Consider the following 25,933-nt stretch of genomic DNA (forward strand, 5'->3'; position numbering starts at 1 on the left):
TTATATATATATAGATTTATTACCATCTGTGGTTCGGTTATACAATTAATATATGCAGTTTTACAGCCTGTTCATTAACCTTCAATAAAGCTTTATTAAAAAAATCAAATAGAGGTCTTAGGTCCCCCCACTTTTTTTTGCACAAAAGTCCATCGCCCCTCATTGTACGTCAGGGATGCCCTGCATCACTGAGAATTCAAGATAATTTCGATCCTGGTGAGCAACATCCTGTTGCCATTTTCTGGACTATAAAACTTAAGTCTGAGAACAGCCTCAGGTTCCTCAACTACAGATGTGGAGTGTTATAAACTTGAACCACAGGCATGGTCACTGGAATATCTGTGGATGTAAGTTCCTGTATCATCCTGCAGTCCTGTTTCTGTACAAGTCACCTGGCCCCTCTATGTCCTCTTACTACAAGCAGTGATACCCAGAAAAGTGAACCCACACATGAAGGCACATGATTCCTTTGCAGTACTTGGGACAACTTTCCCCCACCCTAGTGTTCCACAGTATGTGGTGACACAGAGATTACGCTGTTCTCATGGTACTCTAGGAGGCCTGGGAAGGTAAATAGTATTTTGAACTCCCACCCCCCCAAGCTTCATCAAAACTGGGTCAGAAACTTCGTGAGGAAGAAGGGAAACAGCTAGCCCTTCATTTAGAAAGTTCAAGACAGAGCAGGGGAAGTCTTTGGGGGGCTCTCTTACCCCTGGTTTATATAATATCCTAGTTGGTTCCCTCATAGTGAATGTTAGACCTTCTTATAGGGAAGGCTTTCCCACTGCATTCATGAGGTTATCTGGTGTGCAGTTTTCGGTGTTGAATGATGTGGGAGCTTTGGCTGAAGGATTTCCCACACTCCCCACACTCGTAAGGCTTTTCTCCTGTGTGGACTCTCCGGTGCTGGATGAGGTTGGACTTTTGGCTAAAGGATTTGTCACACTCACTGCACTTATAAGGTCTGGCTCCAGTGTGAATTCTCTGGTGTTGATTGAGAGTGGACCTGTGGCTGAAAGATTTCCCACATTCGCCACACTCATAAGGCCTTTCTCCTGTGTGAATGCGCAGGTGCTGAACAAGTTTGCATTTGTAGCTGAAGGATTTTGCACATTCATTGCACTTGTAAGGCCTGGCTCCGCTGTGAATTTTCTGGTGTTGAATGAGGTTGGAGCTTTGGCTGAAGGAATTCCCACACTCCCCACACTTGTAAGGCTTTTCTCTCGTGTGAACTCTCTGATGTTTAATGAGAGTAGAGCTGTAGCTGAAGGCTTTCCCGCATTCGCCACACGCATAAGGCCTCACTCTAGTGTGAATTTGTAGGTGCTGGACAAGTCTGAATTTGAAGCTGAAGGCTTTTCCACATTCACTGCATTTATAAGGCCTTGCGCCAGTGTGAATTCTGTGGTGTTGAATGAGATTGTAGCTTTGGCTAAAGGATTTCCCACATTCATTACACTCGTAAGTCCTTGGTCCTGGGTAAGCTCTCGAGCAATTAGTAAGGGTGGAGCTTTGGTTAAAAGGTTTCTCACAGTTATCCCAGTCCTGATAACCTTCTCTGGTGTGAACTTGCTGATGCTGGAAAAGTTTGTATTCACAGCTGAACGATTTCCCATAGTTGCTGCATGTGTGAGGACTTTCTCTACCCTGAAAGGACTCCTCAAGTTCCAAGCTGCTGTGTGGATTGGCCCCTTTGAGAGTGGCCTGATGCTGGAGAAGACTCAATATGGCCAGGAAGTCCTTCCCAATTTCCCCACAGGGGAAAGGCTTCCCTGACACATGCAGTTTGTAGCTTGTCACAAGCTCCATGTCCCATCTGAATGGCTTCTCTTCGTTGTGCTGGTGGTGCTGGTGAAGATCTGCACTGAACCACAGTCGTTTCCCACATGCCTCGCAGGTGTAGGATTTCTGCCCAGGATGTGATCCTTGGTCCTCAGCCATGTACAAAATGTCTCTCCCAAGCAAGACACACTTCTCACAGGGCTGAGCTCTCCAAACGGAGGAATCTGGACTTGGAGTCTTGCCCAGTGCCATCTGTTGCACAGAAACGGCCTCCTCATCCTCCATTCCATACCAACAACCTGAAAGTACAGAAATGCTGGTGTGAAATGTGTGTTATCTTTGGTGGAAGCGGTCACGAATCTCTGGCATGCACAGCTGAATAAGGCCACTGGATATGTTTTCAAAAAGAGGGTGTTGGGGTCAGGTTGATAAAAGGGGCTGGAGTCCCGGAACTGTAAAGTCACAGGTGTTAGGGAGGCCTCACAAGATGGGGGGGGGGAGGCGGTGAGGTGTGTGAAGCAGAGGAAGCAGCAGCAGGGTCTCAAATTCACTCCTCTGCCCCGGGCCTGCAGCAGCGCTGGGAGTGCTGTGTGGAAGTTTAGGCCTAGGGCCAGGAACAGATGGTTGCAAGTGACTAGATTGCTAGGCAAAGACTAAGGAGGGGTGTATCCTAATGTTGAGAAACAGGTGTGAAGGTATGAAAGGTGGAAGCAGTGCAAGGGGTTGAAAACTGAGGAAGAGGGAAGGAAAGGGAGAGAGAGGTGTGGGCACTTCCATGAAGGATCCTGGACTCCTCTAAACCCCAGCTGAAAACTGGGGCTTGGATGAGGCAATGACAGGAGCAGTGATGCTCCAGAGCAAATTCTATGCAGTACCAAAACCAGAACATACTCTAAGCAGACCCCACGGGAATAGCCCCTCGTCCTCAATGCAACTGGTGGCCTCAGACAAGAAGAAACATGAGCTTCTAAGGAGGAGGCAGAAAACCTGGGCAGGTGCCATGAGTGTGGACAAGAGTGGCCAATGCTAATCCATCAGGCTCCTGGGGGATTTGCAGGCAGCTCTACAAGAGGGTTGTTGTTGAGCCCACTCCTAGTGATGGCGGTACCCATGACCCAAACGTGAAAAAAAAAGCAGAATCTGGCTGGGGAGGGGTGGGGTTCTTACCCAGTGAGATCACAAGGGCAAAGTTCTCCAGCATCACATCATGATACAGGCATCTCTGAGTCTCATCCAGGAGCCCCCACTCCTCCCACGAGAAGTACACAACCACGTCTTCAAAGGTCACACTACCCTGCCATGATTGGGGAGAGATGAAACCACAAACAGCCGTCCTCCAAAGGACCCACACTCCAGTCCCCGCACCTGCCTGCCCCACTCATCCTCCTCCCAGGCCTCCCACCTTAGAGGACATGTCCAGCCCTCTAAACAACAGGCATGGGGGCAGACAGAATCTTAAGCTCATGGCCAGGTGGCAAGGCCTCAACAACCTCCCCAGTGCATTCACCAGGCACAGCCAAAGATAGCCTGAACTACTGCTCCTCAGTCCCTAATACCAAGGAGATGGAGCCATGAGCTCACACACCTCTTTTATAGCTTTATGGCATCATGCGTGCTTGGCAAGTCAGAGCCCACGGCCTAGGGCAGCCTCAAGTCTACTATCAAGGATACTAGAGCAACCCCACTAAAATTTAAAATCCAATATCCCTGTATCCCGATATGGGGAATGAATATTTAAATAGAACACCAGGCCAAGTATTTAACCCTTAAATTAAGCTCATCTACCAGGCTCCAGGTAAGGATGCCATCAATAAGCAGCAGCCTGTTCATGTCTTCTCTTCCCCTCGAAGTCTTCTGTCCCTTACCTCTGTTTGAGAGACCACTTGCTGCAAAAAGCAGGTCTAGACTCTCAGTACCCATCCTCTTCTGCTGAGCCTTTTAATAATCTTCTCACCATCATTTGAATTTCCCTTCCTCTATGTGACACAAAGTTCCACCTATGTGTCTAAGGCTGAACCCCACCTCAAATCTGTAGACTTTTATATCCAGCTGCCCACCTACTGCCGGCATGGAGTAGTATTTTCTGAAACCTGTCAGGCTCTCTTAATATGGTTGCTGAGACAAAAAGCCCTGGGGTCGTCCCTGTCTCCTCCTGTTGTGTCTACCTTACTCTCTTAAAACCCACCCAACACTTTCTCTTACTTCCAGGGCCACGATTTACATCTCTGCAGTAATGTAAGATCCAAGCCGTCAGAAGGAAAGAACACGTGCATCTCCTTGACTACTCACAGCTCAGCCATACTAGTAGCTGTGTCCCATGACCACCTCATTTTGCTGACTTTTACTAGACCTGCAAACACTTCCATCCATATCACCTCTAGTTTGATGTCATTCCACCATCCTGGACACCCTCCCCCTTACATGTCGGGCTCCAAAAGTGCTTCATCAGTAGAGGTGTGGGGCTCAATGAGCTCCCATCTCCACTGTTCCTGATTGTCCTTCAGCCTGTGAATCCAGGCCTTTCCCTGCTTACAGTGGAGACCAGGTTTAGCCTGGGCCGCAGCGATGCAAGCAGGCGTCTTGAGGGTCTTAGGCATTTACCTGAGGTGGGTCCCTGGGTGTGGCCGCCGCCATCGGACTCTGTGGGAAGAGCAGGGCCGGGAGCAGTGCAGTGCCGCGGGGATGCCTCCTCTCGTGCCTCCCCCGTCGTCACCTTGTCCTGACCCTGTGCTCTGGAACCTCTGAACAGGAAACAGACCTGAGAGCTGCCAAAACGACTGCCACAAGGACCCCGGAAGTCCTGCCCCGACGTGATGGCACACACGGAAACGCCCGTCTCCTGGACCTTCATTGGCTCCACGCGGGCGTCACTCGGTGCACGGTCCTCTGGGCAATGCCGTTCTTTGCGCTCCACAGGCCTCTGCGAAGGGTGCCACACATCAGAAAGTCCTGGGCCACTGGGAAGTGTTGTGAGGGGGCTGTGTCCTGGGGAGTTGCCTGCAACTGATCACTTTAATGTTTTAAGCACACTCCCAAAGGTTACAAATCCAAATGGACGTACCATTCCATAGAGTTACTCATAAAAGTGTGTCTGACCTTGGGGGGGAGAAACTGGGAAGGATGTGACCTCACCTCCTACTTTTGTGCTTTTGTCCAACATCAGAAAGCCACGGATTCTGGTATTTGGAGGAATATGAGGGGGACTACAATAGCCTTAAAGCCACGAAAGTGATTCAAAGCTTTCAAAACCAAATTCTCAATGCACAGTGGTCTCCAGACTTTGCAAATGCTAGGAGTTGTTAAGTTCCAAACCAAATTCCATGTCCTATTAGAGATTCACTGACACCAGCTGTGCCTCCCTAGCTTACAGAGCTTTATGCAGAACCCACCGTAAAAGGGATACTCCCTTGCAAGGACTGAGAATACACGAGTACTCACTTCCGTAGAGGTAGTTCTATCTACCTAGGAGGTTTGAACAGATGAAGATATAAATCCATTAAGGACAGTGTGAGCTACTTACTCCTGAACTGAGGTGCCACAGAGCACATACCTAGTCTTATTTTGTCACAGTGATTTGGTAATCTGCATGTATATGAATGATATGGCATCACAGATGCTAAGAGTTTCTCACTGGAAATGCCATGTAAATTGAAGCGCCTGGGAAGGAGAAGCCCTCCCACAAGCCCTCCCACAAGTGTGTGCGTGAAGAACATTCCCAAAACAATTGCATGAAGGATTTTTTTGGCTCTTAAATTAGAAAACACTCTAAAGCTCATAACTAACTCTCCTGTGGAACAATTTAGCAGGTTTGTCATTTCCAGGTAATGAAGCCCTAGTCAAAGGGCCATCTGGAATTGATAAATGGTGTGGTATCTGTTCTGATGGCTCCACCTTCAGGCTTCCTTATTTCCCTCCGACAAGACAATAGTGAAATTATGCCTATTAATAACATTAGAACACAAGTGAAAAGAAGGGCCTTGTACATCTTTCACTTTAAATCACAGAAATGATAGCCAAGTGTAGCCCAGTTGTGAATGCAAAATAACCACAAAAAGCCTTTGCAGGGAATAAATAAAAGTTAAAAGTGCTACTCCAGTGAACACACAAATGGTAAGAAAGCAAAACAGCAAGCAAAACAGCCTTACTACTGATAAGAAAGTTCTAGTGCTCTGCAAAGAAGATCAAAGTGGCCCCAAAGTTCCCTTAAGCCAAAACCCTTAACTGTCTCCAATTCTAGGAAGGCTGAGGTGAGGAGTCGGCAGAAGGACAAGCTGAAAGTCAGCAGAGAGGCTGGTTCCTGAGGTTGAAGGAAAATACAAGGTGAAGCAGCTAGTGCTGATCTGGACGATTAGCTGAGATCAGTCGCAAAGGTGGCTACACTAAACCACAAATTTTCAAGGTAGACAAAACAGCCTTCTGTTGGAAGATGCCATCTAGCACTTTCAGAGCTAGAGATGTCAAGCCTGCCTGGCTTCAGAGGAGAGGACAACTGTCTTGTTAGGGGCCCAGTGCTCATTTAAAAATTAAGCTGAATCCACTCTGCCTGAGGTATAAATGGAACAACAAAGCCCAGATGACAGTACAAAGCCCAGACCCGACTGCTGACAATGCACCTGGTCACCCAATCACCCATGAGCTCTGATGGAGATGCTAACGCAACATCCATTCTGTAGCCCATGGATGAAGGAATAATTTTTGACTTTCAAGTCTTTGTAAGGCGAGAGAAGGGATTTAGGACTTCCATGGAAGAAATAACAGTAGATGTGGGGTGGAAACTGCAAAACAATTAGAAGTAAAGAAGATGTGACTGAATGGCTGTAAGGTACAATCTCATGATAAAACTTGAATGGATGAGGGGCGCCTGGGTGTCTCAGTCGTTAAGCGTCTGCCTTTGGCTCAGGTCCTGATCCCAGGGTCCTGGGATTAGGAGGCCTGCTTCTCCCTCTCCCCCACTCACCCTGCTTGTGTTCTGTCTCTGGCTGTGGAATCTATTCCTGGTGAAGATGCTGAAATGACCACTGACAAAGAAGGTTTTTCTGAAAGGAAGAGTCAACTGCTATGGTAAACTTCATTGTCTTATTTTAAGAAATTGCCACAGCCACCCTGAGCCACAAACAAAAAGATTAGGACTCGCCGAAAGCTCAGATGAAGGGTGTGCAAGAAAATATTTTTCTTAAGTAAGGTCTGAATATTGGTTGTTTCTTTGACCTAATGGTTTCTGTACACTTAAAAGACTACAGTGTAAAGTGTAAACCTAGCTTATTATTATATATGTACTGGGAAACCAAAAACTTCATTTGACTTGCTTTATTGCAGTGGTCTAGAACCAAATCTATGCCTATAGTATTTGCTGGTGATGGCTCTAAAAATGTAAGCAGCAGCACAGGCAGAAAGGAGCCTTCCTTGGAGCGTCCATTATGTGACAAAAGCAAAAACTTTTTAGAAAAGAGGAGTGTCCTCCCTCAGAAGACAGAAAGTTGGAACTGAGATCAAACTACACGAACCAACCTCCAGCTTTCTCCCATTTTTTAAACCTCTTGTGCTCAGAGTGTATAGGGAAAGAGGGAAAGAGGTCCCTGTCATTCACAGCATTAGATTAAAAATGCTATTTAGACAGACATTTATTATTCCTCACAGTCCACATGCATTGTCTCTTCACACAACATTTTTCATCCAATGTGTTCATAAAATAAATATGTTGGGTATTAGTTTAAAATTCAAATCAGCATAGGATTTCTACTGTCAAAAAGCCAAAATCATGAAATTCTCTCTGAATTAATTGCTTACACAATGGCTCCTTTTGTATCCTACAACTGTTACTCAACACTGAATTTAAAATTATTCCCAGCAGATTAACTGGCACAGTTTATGAGACTACAAATATTTTTTAAAGTGTTACTAAATACTACACAATTGCATATTCTGGAGGGAACTTAGAGCCCAAAGACTCTATGTGGAAAAAGTTTTCCTTGCCCCCAAAGCAGAACGGGGAAACACGTTTGTCACTGCTAATGAAGTAGAAAGGGCAGAAATGTTGAGAAAGATGAAGACACAAGGGAAGGGAGGTGGTCGTGAGCCGAGAGCTCGGATTCACAAACAGGGTCAAACATACTCACCAGGATCAGGATGGTGCATACGGCCCTCGCCTCACAAGAAGAGAACTACTGCTGAGAAGGTAATGACCCCTCTGCTTGTATCTGGAAAGAACAAAGACAAGGTGGAGTCAAGCCCACCATGAGGCTCAAGCACATTATATCAATATCCCCGATGCTGTAAAGTTTTGATGCCTCCTAAACTGCTCAATCTGTCTGCAACAGCCCAGGGAAAATGTGTCCATTTCCCTCAAGTACTTAATGTTCTGCTTCTCAACAAAACTGATACGAACTCATGTAGAAATGTCTGAAGTAAAGGGTGAGGCATCTCCAAGGACCCCAACTCTAGTCTGAGAAAGACAATATTCTGACTTAAGTTAGTGGAAACTACCTTATCAATTTAGACAGCATGCTAAGGCTGACTTTAGTGATGAAGAAAGAAAGAATACTGGGCCAGCAGACTGAGTCATTATCATTATTCCTACCAGAGAATTTCTTTGTTCACATAATGAAACAAATTGTTTCAATTTAAATTATATATTATAAATTATAGAACAATTCAACAATAAGTAATAAATAGAAATATTTATATTATAAATGGAAAATCAGTCTGTGTGCTTAATAAAAATTCCTAAAAATAAAAAAATGAAGCCTATATTCACAAATCAATGTTCACAGTATCTTTACTCATTATATAGCACAGTACTAGGAACAAATGTCAACGGATGAATAACTGAAAAAATTCTTCAACATCCATACAACGGAATACTCTCAAGTGTGTTACATTTAGTAGGAAAAAATTTCATAAAACTACAGAGATGGAGAATGGATTAGTTAGTGCTTTTCAGAGGACAGGGAGGGGGGTGGAGTGTAAATTGGTGTGAATACAAACAGCATGAGGAAGTTTTTGCAGTCACAAATCCAGTTTTATATCTTGATTGCATTGGTGGTGATCTGAATCTCTGTATGGGGAAAATTTTGTAACAGTACATACACATGTGCAAGTTAGAAACTGAGTAAGATCTATAGCTACCTAAGAGATCATCATTTTGGGAGGCTGGGTGAAGGGAACATGGGACTTCTATACTATTTATGCTGTGAATCTATACTTATTTTATTTATTTATTTATTTTTTTAAAGGTTTTATTTATTTATTTGACGGAGAGAGACACAGCGAGAGAGAGAGCACAAGCAGGGGGAGTGGGAGAGGGAGAAGCAGACTTCCCCATGGAGCAGTGAGCCAGGTGTGGGACTCAAGCCCAGGACCCAGACATCATGACCTAAGCTGAAGGCGGACACTTAACCATCTGAGTCACCCAGATACCCCAAGAGAAGTTAATTTTAAATCAAGAATATAACTGCTGCAAACAGATGACAACAGCCATGGAGAGGACACCGCGCCCCTCTAAAACTGAAGTGTGGTTTGCGCACAAATCAAAAAGGAAAGATTTCCAAAAGCCTTTTAGCATTATGGATGTCAGATCAGAAATTATACATTTGGGAAAAGTACTTCTGTTTCACAAATGTATTCTCCTTAAAACCAAACAGGACTACTCTGACATTTCCTGAGCACACTTCAGATCTCTCTGCCTGAGTTGCTTTGTCCTCAAATAGCCACGTGAAATGCTTGCTGCCAAGTCCTTTCATGACAGCCCTATTTAAAACAATAGCTGAAAAGTGCACTCTTAGTGTACAGTTCTACATGTTTTGACAGCATAATCACAAATTCATAAATTTACAGAATAGCCCCGTCTCTCCACAAGTCCTCCCTACCCCAGCCTCATGAAACCTTACAATGTGATGTCTGTCCCTCAGGTTTTAGGCACACACTTTTCCAGACAGGTATCCCTACAAAACGTTGATGTGATTCCGCATGGATGTTCACATGTGCTTCTGCAGCAAGCGTTTCTGCCAGTGCAACCATCTGCGTGCATAGTCCTGTGTCTGTGTATTTGTGCGTAAGTAGGGAAGGGTATTGGTGACTACTCCTAAAGCTGACCCAATTGTATATCCTGAAAGATTCGGTTATTCTGACTCAAAGTAGTGCAATTGCATATAAATGCATCAAGGCCCCAGAATGTCTCCCAAGTCATTCACAAGGTTCTCCTAAGAGCCTGAAGCTAAGTGGACACTTACCTGTATACCAGTATTTTGTGTGCTTTCAGTTTTTATCCTACCAGCAGTCAGCTAAGTCATAAATGCCCGTTTCTTTTTATCCTTCTTTATTATAAAGAATAACCAGGATTGCAAAACATGCTCATAGTGCTTTCTAGTATACCTAGAGTTGACAGAGCATAGGATATCCAGTTTAATGTGAGTTTCAGATGAATAATTTTATAAGGTATATTGCAGGGGACATACAGTAAAAAAAATATATTGTTTATCTGAAATTCACATTTAAGTGAGCGTCCTGTATTTTTATTTTCTAAATCTGGCAACCCTAAATATGCTGGTTGGTAATGCACTATTTCAACTGAGTGTAATTTTAAAATGTTAAACTGGACTTTTCAGTTTCTTATTATTGCTTAAACAATACAAACTTATTATATTACAGTTCTGGAAGTCGGAGGTCCAAAATGGGTCTCACTGATGTCAGCACGGCTAACTTCCTTTCTGGAGGCTCTAGGAAAGAATTCATTCTTTTGTCTCCTTTAGAGGCCACCCACAGACCTGGGCTCATGGCCCCCTTCCATCTCAAAGCCAGCAACGGCCAGCTGGGTTGTCCTCACCCTGCATCACTCAGACACTTTCCATTTTCTGCCTATCATTTCCCCATCCAAGAACCCATATGATTACACTGGGCAGGCTCAGGTAATCCAGCATCGTCTCTCTACTTCTAGGTCAGTTGATTAGCACTACCTTAACTCTCCTTTGCTGTGTAAGTGGGACATTATTCTACTTATCCCATTGGCTTAGAAACTACTGTAACTCCCCAAATCCAGCACAAACCTTCCCTCTCATTAACAATAACACTGGGTCATATGAGTTTAGGAATATCTGGTGCTGGGTCCACCTTAGGCCCTCCTAATATGACAGTGACTCCAAGAACTCCATCTTTTTAGGGGGTTTCTGCTTTATCCTTAACTGCATATTGATACCATTGGGCAGAGAAAGAGAAAAAAGAAACAAATCGTTTCCCCTCTTCTTCAGGATTCTATGCTCCCCCTTACTGCTTTCATTCCAACCATCCTCCTCAGATACTTTACCTTGCTGGAAGTAAATGTATTTTTTATTTATCTGTATCTTTGTGGTTGTATTAAGCTGTGAATACATTGAAAGTGTACAGTGTGGCGAGTTTTAACACAGATATATACCACCGAAACCATCGCCACAATCAAGACAGGAAACATATTCGTCGCCATCCAAAATTTTCTCATAATCCTTTCCACTACGTCCCTCACTCATTCAACCACCATTCTCAGGAAACCACTGATCTGCTTCTGTGATAACGGATTACTCTGCATTTTCAAGAATCTTAAATAAATGGAACGATGCTGTGTGTTCATTTTCTCTAAATTTTTCCACTCAGCCTAATTGTTTAGAGACTCATCCATGTTGGTGCATATATCCCTATTACATTCCTATTAAGCAGTGGATATGTGCCCCCCAAATTCATATGTTGAACCCCTAACCTCAATGGAATGGAATTAGAAGGTAGGGTATGGGGAGGTAATTATGTTAGATAAGGCCATCTGGTTGGGACTCTTGATGCGATTACTGCCTTTATAAGAAATACCAGAGGGGAAGATGGCAGAGTAGGAAGAGGAGGGCTCACCACCCACAGATGAACCAAGGCAACAACTACATATAACACAACTTACTCTGACAACGGCCTCAAGACCAGAACACTTATTCCGCAGCTGAAGCAAAAAGCCAAACGGAGTAGGGTAGGAGGGGGTTAGAGATGTGGTGCAGAACCAAACGCCTCGCACAGCAAACCACAAGTGGGAGGGATATCACAGGCACATAGGTAAGAGGATCAGTCCCCACATTGGGCACTCCTGACCCTGGGGACCTGCACAGGAAGATGAGCCCCATAAAGTCTGACTTTGAAAATGAGCAGAGCTTAACTCTGAGACATCCGAAAATCAGCAGGGCTTAACATGGTAATGGGAGAGCCAGAGGCTACAGGAAATGGAGATTCTGTTCTTAAAGGGCCAGCATACCATAACACTCAGTCTGAAACCTAGCACAAAAGGCCACAGTTTGAAAAGCACCTAGGTCACAGGTGAAGATTTACTAATTCTGAAGTATGTGCCAGAGAAGCAAGGATCTGGAGAAACCTTCTCAAGGCAAAGAAGTGCTGGCAGAAGGAAAAAAAAAAAAAAAGTGCTGGCAGAGACCATTCTTCTGGCTCTCCTTCAGCCTAGCTGGCTGGATGCTTCTGGGAGCCAGTTCTGCTTCCCCGACCCTAGCATTCCCTTGCAAACCCACCCCACCTAAGCTACCCATCCCCTCCAAAGCAGCTCCTGTCTTGCCACAGCGCATGGGCAGCCCCAGCTGGGACAGGCACCTCTTCAAAGGGACTCCTGCCCCAGGGAGGAGGAATAGGCCCCACCCACCAGCATACCAGCAGCAGCTACAGCTTGGTCTCTCAGCCAGCCACTTGCAGTAGTATGGGCTGAGGGCCAGCCCCACCCAGCAGTCCCTGGCCAGTTACAAAAGAGCTCAAAAAGCACACACAGGGGACACACCCTACAGTGACTGGTTCTGGTGACTGGGGGGACTGCACTACTGAGACCCACAGGATGCCGTCTACATAAAAGGTCACTACTTTCAAGACCAGGACCTGTAGCTGACCTAATACATACAAACAAACAAGGAGTCAGACAAAACGTGGAGAGAGGAATATGTTTCAAATGAAACAAGACAAAACCTCAGAAAAAAAGAACGAAATGAAACAATCTACCTGAGAAAGAGTTCAAAGTAATGGTCCTGAAGATGCTCACTGGTCTTGACAGAAAAGTGGATGAGTTCAGTGAGAACCTCAATAAAGAAATACAAAATATAAGGACACCTGGGTGGCTCAGTCGGTTAAGCATCTGCCTTGGGCTGAGGTCATGATCCCAAGGTTCTGGGATTGAGTCCTGCATCAGGCTCCTTGCTCAGCGGGGAGCCTGCTTCTCCCTCTGCCTGCTGCTTCCCCTGCTTGTACACTCTCTAACAAACGAATAAATAAGAGCTTTAAAAAAAAGGGGGGGGGAGAGAGAGAGAGAAAAGAAAAAAGAGAGATACAGAATATACAAAAGAACCAGAAATGAAGAATACAGTAACTAAAATGAAAACCACACTGGAGGGAATCAACAGATCAAAGGATGCAGAAGAATGGACAGATCAAAGGATGCAGAAGAATGGATCAGTGATCTGGAATATATGGCAGTGGAAAGCACCCAAGTCTAACAACAAAAAGAAAAAAGTACTTTTTTAAATTGGGATAAGTTAAGGAACCTCTGAGACAACATTTACATTACAGGAGTCTCAGAAGGAGGAGAGAGAAAGAATGGTGCTGAAAATTTTCTTAACCTGGGAAAAGAAAACATCCAATCCCAGGAAGCACAGAGAGCCCCAAACAAGATGAACCCAAGCAGGTCCACACAAAGACATGTAATAATTAAAATAGAAAAAAACCTCAGTCAAGAGATGATCTTAAAAGCAGGAAAAGAAAACCTAATAGTTACACACAAGGGAGACAAGGCTATTAGCAGAATTTTTTCAACAGAAATATTTCTGGCCCAAAGGGAGGGTCATGATATATCCAAAGTACTGAAAGGAAAAAACCCTACAACCAAGAACGCTTTGCCCAGCAAGATTATCATTCAGAATTGAAGGAGAAATAAAGATTTCCCAAACAAAAGTTAAAGTTCATCACCTCTAAACTGGCTTTACAAGTAATGTTAAAGGGATTTCTTTCAACAGAAAAGACAAAAACATAACTAGAAGAAAATTATGAAAGGAAAAAAGTTCCAGTAATAAATATAAATATATAATAAAGGTAGTGGATCAATGACTTATAAAGCTAGTATGAAGGCTAAATAGCAAAAGTAGTAAAATCGATTTTACGTACAAAAATAAGTTAAGCAATACACACAAAAAAGATGTAAAATATGGCATCCTATACATAAAACATAGAGGGGGGAGTAATAAATGTAGTGCTTTTAGAATGTGTGTGAATTTAAGTGACCATCAACTTAACAGAGACTACTATATATTTGGAATGTTATATATGAACTTCCAAGGTAACCACAAACCAGAAAACCGTAGTACTAATGAAAGTCATCAAATCACAAGATAAGAGCACAGAAGAAAGGAACAGAGAAAAATTACCAAAAAAAGGGAAAAAAAATCAAAATGCAGTAAGTACATACCTACCAATAATTACTTCAAATGTAAAAGGGCTAAGTGCTCCAATCAAAAGACACAGGGTGACTGAATGGATTAAAAAACAAAAACAAGGCCCATCTATATGCTGCCTACAAGAGACTCACTTCAGACCTAATGACACATACACACTGAAAGTGAAGGAATGGAAAGACATATTCCATGCAAATGGAAGTGAAACACAAGCTGGGGTAGGAATACTTATAATAAACAAAGTAGAGCTTAAAACACGGATTGTAATGAAAACAAAGAAAAGCACTGCATAATTATAAAGAAATTAATCCAACAAGAGGATATAACAATTGTAAATATCTATGCAACCAACACAGGAACACCTAAAAATATGAAGCGAAGATTAGCAGACATAAAGGGAGAAACTAACAGAATACAATAATAGAAGGGGACTTCAACACTCCACTTACATCGACGGATTGATTGTCTACACAGAAAATCAGTAAGAAACGGTGGTAATAGACCACAAAGACTTAAGAGACATATGCAGAATAATTCCATCCCCAAAGAGAAGAATACACATTCTTTTCAAATGCACATGCAACATTCTCCAAGACAGATCACATGTTAGGTCACAAAACAAGTCTCAGTGAATTTAAGGAAGACTGAAATCGTATCAAGTATCTTTTCCAGCCACAACAGTATGAAACTAGAAATCAATTACAAGGGGAAAAAATGGAAAAAACACAAACACATGGAGGCTTAACAACATGCTACTAAACAGGAAGTCAAAGAAATCAAAGAGGAAATTGAAAAACAACTGGAGACAAATGAAAACAAATGTAACACTTCAAAATCTTTGGGATGAAGCAAAAGCAGTTCTCAGAAGGTAGTTTATAGCAATACAGACCTACGTCAAGAAACAAGAAAAATCTCAATCTAACCTTATACCTAAAGTAACTAGAAAAAGAACAAACAAGATCCAAAGTTACTAGAATGAAAAAACAATAAAGATCAGAATGAAAATAAATGAAATAGAGATTTAAGAACACTAAAAAAAGATCAAAGAAACTAAGAGCTGGTTCTTTGAAAAGATAACATAGATAAACCTTTTACACAGACCCATCAAGGCAAAAAGAGGACTCAAAATCAGAAATGAAAGAGAAGTTACAACTGACATCACAGAAATATAAAGGATTCATTATATACCAACAAATTCCTAGAAAAATACAACCTTCCAAGACTGGATCACAAAGAAATAGGAAATTTGTACAGACTGTTTACTAGTCACAAAACTAAATCAGTAATCAAAAACCTCCCCAAAGGGGCGCCTGGGTTGCTCAGTCAGTTAAGCATCCAACACTTGATTTTCGCTTAGGTCTCAAGGTCATGAGATTGAGCCCCACATTGGGCTCTGTGCTGGGCGTGAAGCCTGCTAAGATTCTCTCTCTCTCTCTCTCTCTCTCTCCCTTCCTCCTCCACTCCCCCCCACCCGCCCCCAAACAACCCACAACTCCCAACAAACAGAGGTCCAGGACCCAGTGGCTTCACAGGTGAATCCTACCAAACATTTAAAGTGTTACCACCTATCCTTCTCAAACTACTACCAAAAAAAAAAAAGAAAAGAAAAGAAAAGGAATAGAAAAGGAATGCTTCCACATTCATTCCTCAAAGTTACCCTGATACCAAAACCAGATGAAGATACTACAAAAAAAGAAAATTACAGACCAATATCCCTAATGAACACAGATGCAAAAGTCTTCTACAAATTACTAATTTAAACTAAACTAAATTCAACATACATTAAAAAGATCATTAACACCCGTTCATAATAAAAACTCTCAACAAAGTGGGTTCAGAGGGAAAATACCTCAACATAATAAAGGCCATATATGAAAAAATGACAGCTAACATCAAACTCAATGGTAAAAAGCTTCAGCTTTTCTTCTAAGATCAAGAACAAGACAAGGATGCCTGCTCTAACCAGCTTAATTCAACAAAGTACTGCAAGTCCTAGCCACAGCATTCAGACAAGAAAAAGAACTAAAAGGCATCCAAGTTGGAATAAAAAAAGTAGAACTGTCACTATTTATAGATGGCATGATACTATATATAGAAAACCCTAAAGACTCCTCCACTAATAAATGAATTCATAAAGTTGCAGGATACAAAATTAATATACAGAAATCTGTTGTGTTTCCCCTCCCTCTGCCTCTCCAGCTCATGCTCATGCTATCTAAAATAGCTGAACAAATCTTTAAAAAAAAAAGAGGGGGGCGCCTGGGTGGCACTAGGTCATGATCTCAGGGTTGTGAGATAGAGCCCCGCATCAAGCTCCATGCTCCTTCTCCCTCTGCCCTTCCAACTCATGATCTCTCTTTAAAATAGATGAATAAATCTTTTTAAAAAAGAGAGAGAGATCTGTCGTGTTTCTATACACTAATAACCCAGCAGAAAGAGAAAAGAGGTTAAAAAAAAATCGTAATAAATAAATAAATGATTGGGAAAACAATTCCATTTATGACTGCATCAAAAGGAATAAAGTACCTAGTAATAAATGTAGGCAAGGAATAAAGTACCTAGTAATAAATTTAGGCAAGGAGGGGCGCCTGGGTGGCTCAGTTGTTAAGTGTCGGCCTTCGGCTCAGGTCATGATCCCGGGGTCCTGGGATCGAGCCCTGCGTCGGGCTCTCCGCCCTGCGGGAAGCCTGCTTCTCCCTCTCCCACTCCCCCTGCTTGTGTTCCGTCTCTCACTGTGTCTCTCTCTGTCAAATAAATAAATAAAATCTTTAAAAAAAAAAAAAAATTTAGGCAAGGAGGTGAAAGACTCATATTCTGAAAACTGTAAGGCACTGATGAAAGAATCTGAAGACAATACAAATAAATGGAAAGATATACCATATACCATGTTCACAGATATACCATATACCCCTTCACGGAATGGAAGAATTAATATTGTTACAATGTCCATACTACCCAAAGCAATCTACAGATTCAATGCAACCCCTATCAAAATATCAAGAGTATTTTTCACAGAAGTAGAACAAAGAATCCTAAAACTTGTATGGAACCACAAAAGACCACAAATAGCCAAAGCAAGCTTGAGAAAGAACAACAACACTGGAAGGATCACAACCAGATTTCAAATGATACTACAAAGCCACAGTAATCCAAACAGTATGGTACTGGCAAAAAATACACACATAACTCAAGGGAACAGAATAGAGCCCAGAAATAAACCCATGCTTATATGGTCAAAAATCCATGACAAGGGAGGCAAGAATATACAATGGGGAAAAAGAGTCTCTTCAATAAATGGTGTTGGGAAAACTGGCCAACTACATACAAAAGAATGAACCTGGGCCACTTTCTTACACCATACACAAAAATAAGCTCAAAATGGATTAAAGACCTAGAGGTAAGTCCTGAAACCATATAACTAAAAGACATACGCAGTAATTTCTTTGACATCAGCCTTAGCAACATTTTTCTAGATATATCTCCTCAAAAAAGGGAAATAACAAAAATGAACAATTGGGACTACATCAAACTAAAAAACTTGCACACAGCAAACCAAACATCAACAAAACAAAGAGGCAACTTACTGAATTAGAAAAGATATTTGCTAATGATATATCCAATAAGGGGTTAATATCCAAAATATATAAAGAACTCACACACCTCAACACCAAAACCCCCCAAACAATCCAATTAAAAATTGATAGAAGATGTGAATGCACATTTTTCCAAAGAAACATACAGATGGCCAACACATATGAAAAGATGCTCAACATCACTAATCTTCAGGGAAATGCAAATCAAATCCACAATGATTTATCATCTCACACCAGTCAAAATGGCTAGTTATCAGAAAGACAACTCTTGTGCATTGTGTGTTTGGGGGTGGCAGGGGGGATGTAAAGTGGTGCAGCCACTCTGGAAAACCATATGGAGGATCCTTAGAAAACTAAAAATAGAAATATATATGATCCAGTAATTCCAATTCTGGGTATCTGCCTGAAGAAAATAAAAACACTAATTCAAAAAGATATACGCATCCCTGTTTACCACAGCATTATTTGCAATAGATAAAATATTGACCCAACCTAAGTGTCCACTGATAGATAAATGAATAAAGATGTGGGGTGTGTGTGTGTATATGCATGCAAGGGAATATTATTCAGCCATTAAAAAAAAATTAAATCAGGGGGCGCTTGGCTGGTTCAGTTGGTAGAGCATGTGACTCAATCTCCAGGTCGTGGGTTCAAGTCCACACTGTGCATGGAGATTATTTAAAAAAACAAAAAAACAAAAAAAAAGACAAGAGAAGACATCTTGCCATTCACAACAATATGGATGGACCTAAGGGGTATTATACTAAGTGAAATAAGTCAGAGAAAGACAAACACCATATAATTTCGGTTATGTGTGCAATCTACAAAACAAAACAATCAAACAACAGCACTAACAGAAGCGGACTTATAAATACAGAGAACTGGTGGTTGCCAAAGGGGAGGAGTGTGGGGAGATGGGCAAAATAGGTGAGAGAGATTAAGAGGTACAAAATTCCAGCTCTAAAACAAGTCACAAGGATGAGAAGTACAGCACAGAGAATCACTGATAATACTGTAATAGCTTTGTTTAGTGATAGATGGTAAAGTATACTTATGATGAGCATTTTGTAATGTGTGTGTGTGTATAAAGATTTTATTTATTTATTTGAGAGAAAGAGAGACAGAGAGAGAGAAAGCACGAGCAAGGGGAGGGGCAGAGGGAGCCAAGCAGAGTCCCTGCTGAGCAGGGAGCCCTACAGGGGTTCGATTCCAGGACCTTGAGATCATGACCTGAGCCGAAGGCCGACTCTTAACAGACTGAGCCATTCAGGCGCCTCTTTTGTAATGTAATAGTCAAATCATTATGTTGTACACCTGAAACTAATATTAATGTCAACTATACTTCAATTAAAAAAAGGGGGGGGACATCAGAGAACTTGCACTTCCTGTCTTTCCATCATGTGAAGACACAAAAAAGCCATCTGCAAACCAAGAAGAGTCCTCACCAGGAACCAAAGCAGTAAGCTCCTTGATCTGGACTGCCTTCCCAGCTTCCAGAACTGTGAACAATAAATTTCTGTTCTTCAAGCCACTCAGTCTACGGTATTTTGTTACAGCTGACTAAGACAATTCTTATTTATTTCTGAGTGGTATTCCATTATATGGAGGTACTATAATTTGTTTATTCATTCAACTGTTTTTGATGGACTTTGGGTTTTCCCCCCTTTACCATTAAAAATAAAGCTGCTTTAAACATTTGTTCACAGGTCTTTGCATTAACATATGCTTTTATTTCCGTTGGATAAATACCTAGGAATGGGATGGCTGGGTTGTATAAAAGTTGTATGTTTAATTTTAAAGACACTGCCAAATTGCCTTCCAAAGTGCTTGTACAATTTCCATTCCTACCATCAGTGGATGAGAGTTCCAAATGCTCTACATGCTTGACAACACCTGGTATGGTCAGAGTTTTTAATTTTAATGATTTTAAAAGTGCACAGTGGTTAAGTCATTATGGGTTTAAGTTTTCATTTTCCTAATGACTCTTTCCAGCATCTTTTTATGTAATTTTTTGCCATAAGTTCCTTTGGAACTATCTGTTCACATTTTTGGCCTTTTTTTTTTTTTAATTGTTTGTAACTATTGAGTTATAAATGTTCTTTATATATTTTAGCTCCTTGTCCTCTGTTGGATATGTTTTGCAAATAAAGTCCCTCTCTTCTCCTTCTGGGCCTGCCATAATGCATATATTGGTCAGCCTGCTGGTATCCCATAAGTCCCTTAAGAGTGACTCCTCTGACTTGACAATTTCAAATGACCTGTCTTCAAGTTTATAGATTCTTTATTCTACCTGATCAAGTCTGCTACTGAACCCCTCTAATAAATTTTCCAGTTAATTGTTGTATTGTTCAGCTCTAGAATTTCTGGTTGGTTCTCTTTTACAGTTTCTATATGTTGATATTCTCACATTGTCCATGAATTGTTTTCTGATATTGTTGTCTGTGTTCTCTTAAAATTCTGTCAAGTAATTCAGAGGCCTACATTTTTATAGGGCCAGTTTCCAGACAATTTATTTTGTTCTTCTGACTGGGCCAAGTTTCCTTATTCCTTTGTATGCTCTGCAATCTTCTGCAAAATTTGGGCATCTGAAAAAACAGCCAACAGTTCCAGTCATTAAGAACTGGGCCTGTGCAGGTGAAGACCTTCACTAATCTCCCTAGCTTAGAGGTTCTGGCGTCACTCAAATCTCTTCTGAGAATGCATATTCCCAATGCTTGTGTGTGTTAACTACAGCATACAGGATTGCCTTTAAATATCTTAGTTTCCCGGAGAGGCTCTTCCTTGCTTCTGTTTAGAAGCCACAGCCACTTCCTGCCCCACAGGAAGGCACAGGCATCTCCCTGGGTCTCCCCATGTTACCTACTGCATGGTATCCAGAGAGGTTCTTATAAAGCCAATCAAGACCCAATTGATCCTCCTCTGATGATCCTCACTGTCAGAGGCAGCTCTGAAGCCTGCTATGTAGTCCTCCCTGCTTCCTGCTTAAGTCTGTTTCTTGCTGGGGCGCCTGGGTGGCTCAGTCGTTAAGCGTCTGCCTTCGGCTCAGGTCATGATCCCAGGGTCCTGGGATCGAGCCCCACGTCGGGCTCCCTGCTCGGCGGAAAGCCTGCTTCTCCCTCTCCCACTCCCCCTGCTCGTGTTCCCTCTCTCGCTGTGTCTCTCTCTGTCAAATAAATAAATAAAATCTTTAAAAAAAAAAAAAGTGTCTGCCTTCGGCTCAGGTCATGATCCCAGGGTCCTGGGATCGAGCCCCACGTCGGGCTCCCTGCTCCACGGAAAGTCTGCTTCTCCCTCTCCCACTCCCCCTGCTTGTGTTCCCTCTCTTGCTGTGTCTGTTTTTTAAAAAAAAAAAAAAGTCTGTTTCTTGCTCCAATCTTCACAGCCCAGAATGACCTGCGGATTTCAGATACCCATGGCCTCATTCCATTTCTGTGCTGCACTTGCTGATCATTCTGCAAGTCAGAACTTTCCTCTTTTGACTTAACCCTCATTCAAAGCCCAGCCCCACTAGCCACCCATCTGAGTCCTAGTGGTTCTCACGGATTTGCCCCTCTAACCTTATCCTCCAGACTGAATGAAATATCCCAGGCCCCACCAAGGTTGCCACAAAATCCACGAAGTCCTTTGAATGGAATAAATACTAGCTCCAAGGACTGAGTATTAATGTGCCAACTCCTATGCCTCTGTACCCATCTCATGTCCACTCTTCTACTGGTACCCTTCATTAGTTCTGAGTCTACCCTGTCCTTGACATTTTCTCCCTTCGTGCCATTTACTTCTCTAACTTAATTAAGTATGTGAAACTCAATGCCATCAACCAGATATCCAAGCAAGAGGCCCAGTTCCCAGCCGCCACCTTTCCTTCCCTAGTCTGGAAATGGTTTTACCATCATTACCTAGAGACTGCCCCTCCCAAATGTAACTCACCTACCCGGACATATACAGTAGCCACAATATGTTGGATGTCTCCATCCTGAACTCCCCCCCAGAATTCCAGAGACGCGTGTCCCGCTGCCTACTTGGTGCCTTCACTCAGTGGTCTCTGAAACACCTCAGATCTTAAAAGAGCCAACAGAAAGTTCCTGATATCCCCAGTTAAAATTACTCTATGATGAACTTCCCCTTATCAGTTGAAATTTTCATCCTTCCTGCTGCTTAGATCAAAACCTTAGGGTCATCTCTGAATCCTGTGCTTCACTTTCTCACTGTTCTAGAAAAAATGTTTATGTCCCCCCAAAATTCATATTTTGACACTCTACCCCCCAACAAACTGATGGTATTAGGAGCTGGGGCCTTTGGGTGGAAATTAGGAAGGAGGCGCTTACTAGACACAGAACCTGACCATGCAGGCATCTTGATCTTGGACTTCTCACTTCCAGAACTGTGAGAAATAAATTTCTGTGGTTTATAAGTCACCGAGTTTGTGGTATTTTCTAATATAGCGATACAAGCAGACCAATCATATGACTTCCCTTGCACATTAGGAAATCTAGTTGACTCTTAATAAAAACAGATCCAGAATCCAGCCACTTCTAAGCCACCACTCTGTCCCATGAACCCTCAACTGGCCCACTACAGTGGACTCCACCCTAGTTTACCTTCCTCTTCCCTCATCCTCACAATCTGTTCTCTACAGTGCAGCCAGATGAAGCCTGTTGAGAGCTGGCTAAGGTCATCCCCCTCCTCTAATCCAAAGTTCCCACCACCTCCAGTACAGATAACCAACTTCTCAGGCAGCCATTCCAGTCCTGAATCCCATCTTACTGCTCCCACCTGAAGGAAAGGGAATCTATGGTTTCCTTAATGCTCCCAGCTCACCTCTCCAAACATTTTTACACCCCTGTATTGAGATAACCTTTTCCTCCTACGGACCCAGGGCGAAGGCTAGGGGTTTCTCCAGGGTCCCTAGACCCAAGGTCTGGAAGAATGGCATGTAGAGTCCCGGGACACTACAACGGAGAATATATGAGTGGGAGTAGGAGCCAGTGAGGGACTAGGACACCCTACACATTCCTGCGTAGGTTCCGTAAGTGTGTCTGTAGCCATGTTTTAACGGGCGGGTTATAGATGAATACAATGTAGGTTTCAACGCGCTCAGACTCCTCTGTGTACCTATGCCTGGCCGGTAAGCCATGAATTTATAACTGGATGTCTACCTTTTATGCCTCAGTGTTTCATCTTACTAGCTCTGGGTCCTCGAAGATTCAACCTCCTAATGCCTCCATGTCTCCATGACCCTCCTTCAGTCTGTTTTTCCAATCAACCACCTTTGGGAAGCTTTTAAAACCCTAATGTAACTCGTGTCGCTCCTTTGTTTAAAATTATCCACAGCTTCCAGAGTCCTGAGAATGCAGGCGAAACCCTCGGCCTGCTATTCCAGGTGTGACTCCGCCTCAAACACTGTTCCCCGCAGGCACAACAGCCCCCAGCTCTCCCGAATACTCCCAGCTCGGTGGCACCTCCACGCCTTTGCACAGGTCGGTTCCTCTGCCGGTAACACTACCCCACACCGACTCGCAACAGTAAAACTGAACACGCCCCCACACCGAATCACGTCGGTAAATTAAACAGGGAAGCTGAGATGTCAGGTTTATTCAGGGCCATTGTCAGAAACGGGACCCCACCTACCAGTGCCTCGTTATCCTAGACAGTAAGACCTGGGATGTGAGCACGTGAGCAGGCGCCCCTCAAGCGGAGCTTCAGGATCTGGGTGGCGGCGAGGGGCGGAAAACGCAGTATTTACCTGAGCCGGGTCCCTCAGCGTGGCTGCCGCCATCCGGGCCTGTGGGCGGAGCGGGGCCGGGAGCGGGCAGAAGGTTCTTACACCGGCCCCGGTGCGGGGCACCCCGAGCGGCGTCGCCTAGCTTCAGACCCGCCTCTGTATGGCTGGGTCAACGACTCCTCTGAGTCCTTCTCCTGCAAGTCACCTCGCGCACACCCTGCGCTCCGGAACTTCTGCCCGGATGAACACAGGGGAGAAGCCAAAATGACCGCCCGGAGGAGGACGCCGGAAGTCCCGCCCCGCGCTCGGCGTCACACACGGAAGGCCCCTGTCCTGAACCTTTATTGGCTCAGCGAGGCGGCCGTTAGGCGCGGAGCCTACAGGTTAATGTAGTTCGCGTGGATTCAGATGCGGCGGGTAAGGGCGCTGGGCAGCCGACCCACAATTTTAGACCCGCAAGCTGCGCTGGGAGATGGTGTCCACAAGTCCAAGAGATTAAAAGGGTCTTTGTCCCTTCTTAAAGAAGCAGAACTCAAGTTTTGGGGGTAGTGTTGTGTGTTGCCTGTAGCTATTCACCCAATCGTGTGGGGACGTGTTATTTCGGACTCCGTGAAGTTCAGCTTGCTCCCAGAGGCTAAACATATTTCAGATGCTCCCAAAGGCCACAGACCCAAATACACTTATCATCGTGGTCATGCAGGCTCAAAATGTGTCCACTGGTAGCAGAAGCTAACACGTCACGTTGCATTTCAAATCCATACGCTATGAAGTGTTAGAGTTGGTTTTATCAGTCGCTCTATGTTTGATCAGGGACGAGAGAATAAACAGATTGGGTCATGACAGGAAATATTGTAGAGGGATGTTGGATACACTGAAGCAGGAATTCAAAGGTGAGCTCTGTAATGACCACAGAAAGTATCTCCTTTGACTGCATAGTAAATTACTGTGTTCAACTCAGCAACACGTTTATCTATTTAATATCTTCTCCGATTGCCTGATAGTCACTTCCTTTTGGAAATCTGACATCAATTCAACAACATAACTGTGAGAGACGTGCTATTTTGATACTGGACAGTGGGTTCGGTGTTTACAGGTGTTAGCATGTATGAAAAGGGTGCTCTAATTTCCAAAATGCTGAGGGTAACTTAAATCTACGACCTCATCTCATTACTGGAAAGTGGTTATCATTTCCCCTGTGATTACAGGGAGTATTCTGCATGAGGAATTGGCATTATCTGAGAAAAAACAGCTGTAAAATGCAAATTACACAGCTATTAATAATGGCTATATAATGATTCAGAGATTGTGTCAGAAATGTCTTAGTGGAAATACCAGTGGATGGTAAAAATGTGAATATCTTAAGAGAAATTGTTTTTTTTGTTTGTTTTTTTTTTAAGAGAAATTGTATCAGTGGTGTCTGAGAAAAGATAGTTAAGCTGAGCATGTGACTAAAACAATCATTCTGAAGACTTTGTCTCCCAAATTTGATTCTTATTCATTCTTGAAATTGAGTGATACCAGCATTCAGGGAAAGCTAACGGGGACGTTAGGAACAGGTAGAATTGTAAAAATATAAAGGGAAGCTAAAGTGTCCTGTTTATTCACTGTTCTAACAAATAATCAATGAGTGTTTGGCTTTAAGACTTATTGTAGATGCATAGGAGACATTTGGACACAAAGGGACAAAAGACTCCTGCCCTCCTGGGGGCTATATTATATACAAGGAGGTCACAGAAATCATGAAAGAAGAAATGCTAAATCATACAGCATCTTGGAATGTGCTAGGCACAATGGAAGAACATAAGGTGAATGTGCTTAGAAGAGGGAGGCCTCTTTGCTAATAGGGTCATTAAGCAAAAACTTGAAGGATATGAGGGATAACTATGTGAGTATTTTTGGAATAAGTTCTAGGCAAAATGTGCAGGTAGCTAGATAGCTTTGGTAGGTGGAGCCTTCACAGGGCTCCTCAGCAGTTGAGGACTCCAGCCAGGTTGGCCATTAGCCTGACTTGCTCACTGCAGAGACACTCAGGGGATGTATGTGAGAAACTTTGGCTCTGCCTCTAGGAGTCTGCAATTTTTCACTGTGGTGGACTACAAGGCCTGGAACTAGGCAGCCTCGTTTTTCATCGAATCCTGGTTTTCAAGTTTGATTCCTAGACCTTTACCATTCCTATCACTTGGTGATTTGTTAGAAATGCTCATTCTCCTCTGGTAAGTGCTGTGAATTGTGCAAGACTGTTGAATCTCAGATCTGTACCTCTGAAACAAATAATGCAATATATGTTAAGGAAAAAAAAAAAGAAAAAGATAGCAGGAGGGGAAGAATGAAGGAGGGGAAATCAGAGGGGGAGACGAACCATGAGAGACGATGGACTCTGAAAAACAAACTGA

At 43.1% G+C, this 25,933-nt stretch overlaps 3 protein-coding genes across 6 annotated transcripts in view; 2 read left to right on the forward strand and 1 right to left on the reverse strand.

Moving 5' to 3' along the window:
* Positions 1–23,835, reverse strand: LOC102736351 (zinc finger protein 418-like). The gene is made up of 5 exons (XM_081807825.1): positions 23,562–23,835; positions 7,899–7,979; positions 4,384–4,702; positions 2,950–3,076; positions 1–2,081 (listed from the first exon to the last, which is right to left on the reverse strand). Exons 3-5 carry the CDS (start codon positions 4,414–4,416, stop codon positions 799–801), a joined length of 1,443 nt encoding a protein of 480 aa, XP_081663951.1. The 5' UTR covers positions 4,417–4,702; positions 7,899–7,979; positions 23,562–23,835; the 3' UTR covers positions 1–798.
* The window catches only part of LOC102737268 (uncharacterized), a 106,772-nt gene that overhangs the window by 45,772 nt on the left and 35,067 nt on the right, over positions 1–25,933 (forward strand). The window lies entirely within an intron of this gene.
* The window catches only part of ZNF274 (zinc finger protein 274), a 365,529-nt gene that overhangs the window by 3,635 nt on the left and 335,961 nt on the right, over positions 1–25,933 (forward strand). The window lies entirely within an intron of this gene.

This window comes from Leptonychotes weddellii, chromosome 16 (assembly GCF_054177405.1).
Source record: "Leptonychotes weddellii isolate Sample4059 chromosome 16, ASM5417740v2, whole genome shotgun sequence".
In the NCBI taxonomy this organism is placed as follows: Eukaryota; Metazoa; Chordata; class Mammalia; order Carnivora; family Phocidae; genus Leptonychotes; species Leptonychotes weddellii.

Excerpts from the sequence above, each read along its gene's own strand:
- LOC102736351 (XM_081807825.1), bottom strand. The coding sequence starts at position 4,416 with ATGGCGGCGGCCACACCCAGGGACCCACCTCAG. Across the intron at positions 3,077-4,383 it reads CACCCAGGGACCCACCTCAG|GGTAGTGTGACCTTTGAAGA; the intron begins GTAAATGCCTAA and ends CAATCATGGCAG. Across the intron at positions 2,082-2,949 it reads TGCCCTTGTGATCTCACTGG|GTTGTTGGTATGGAATGGAG; the intron begins GTAAGAACCCCA and ends CTGTACTTTCAG.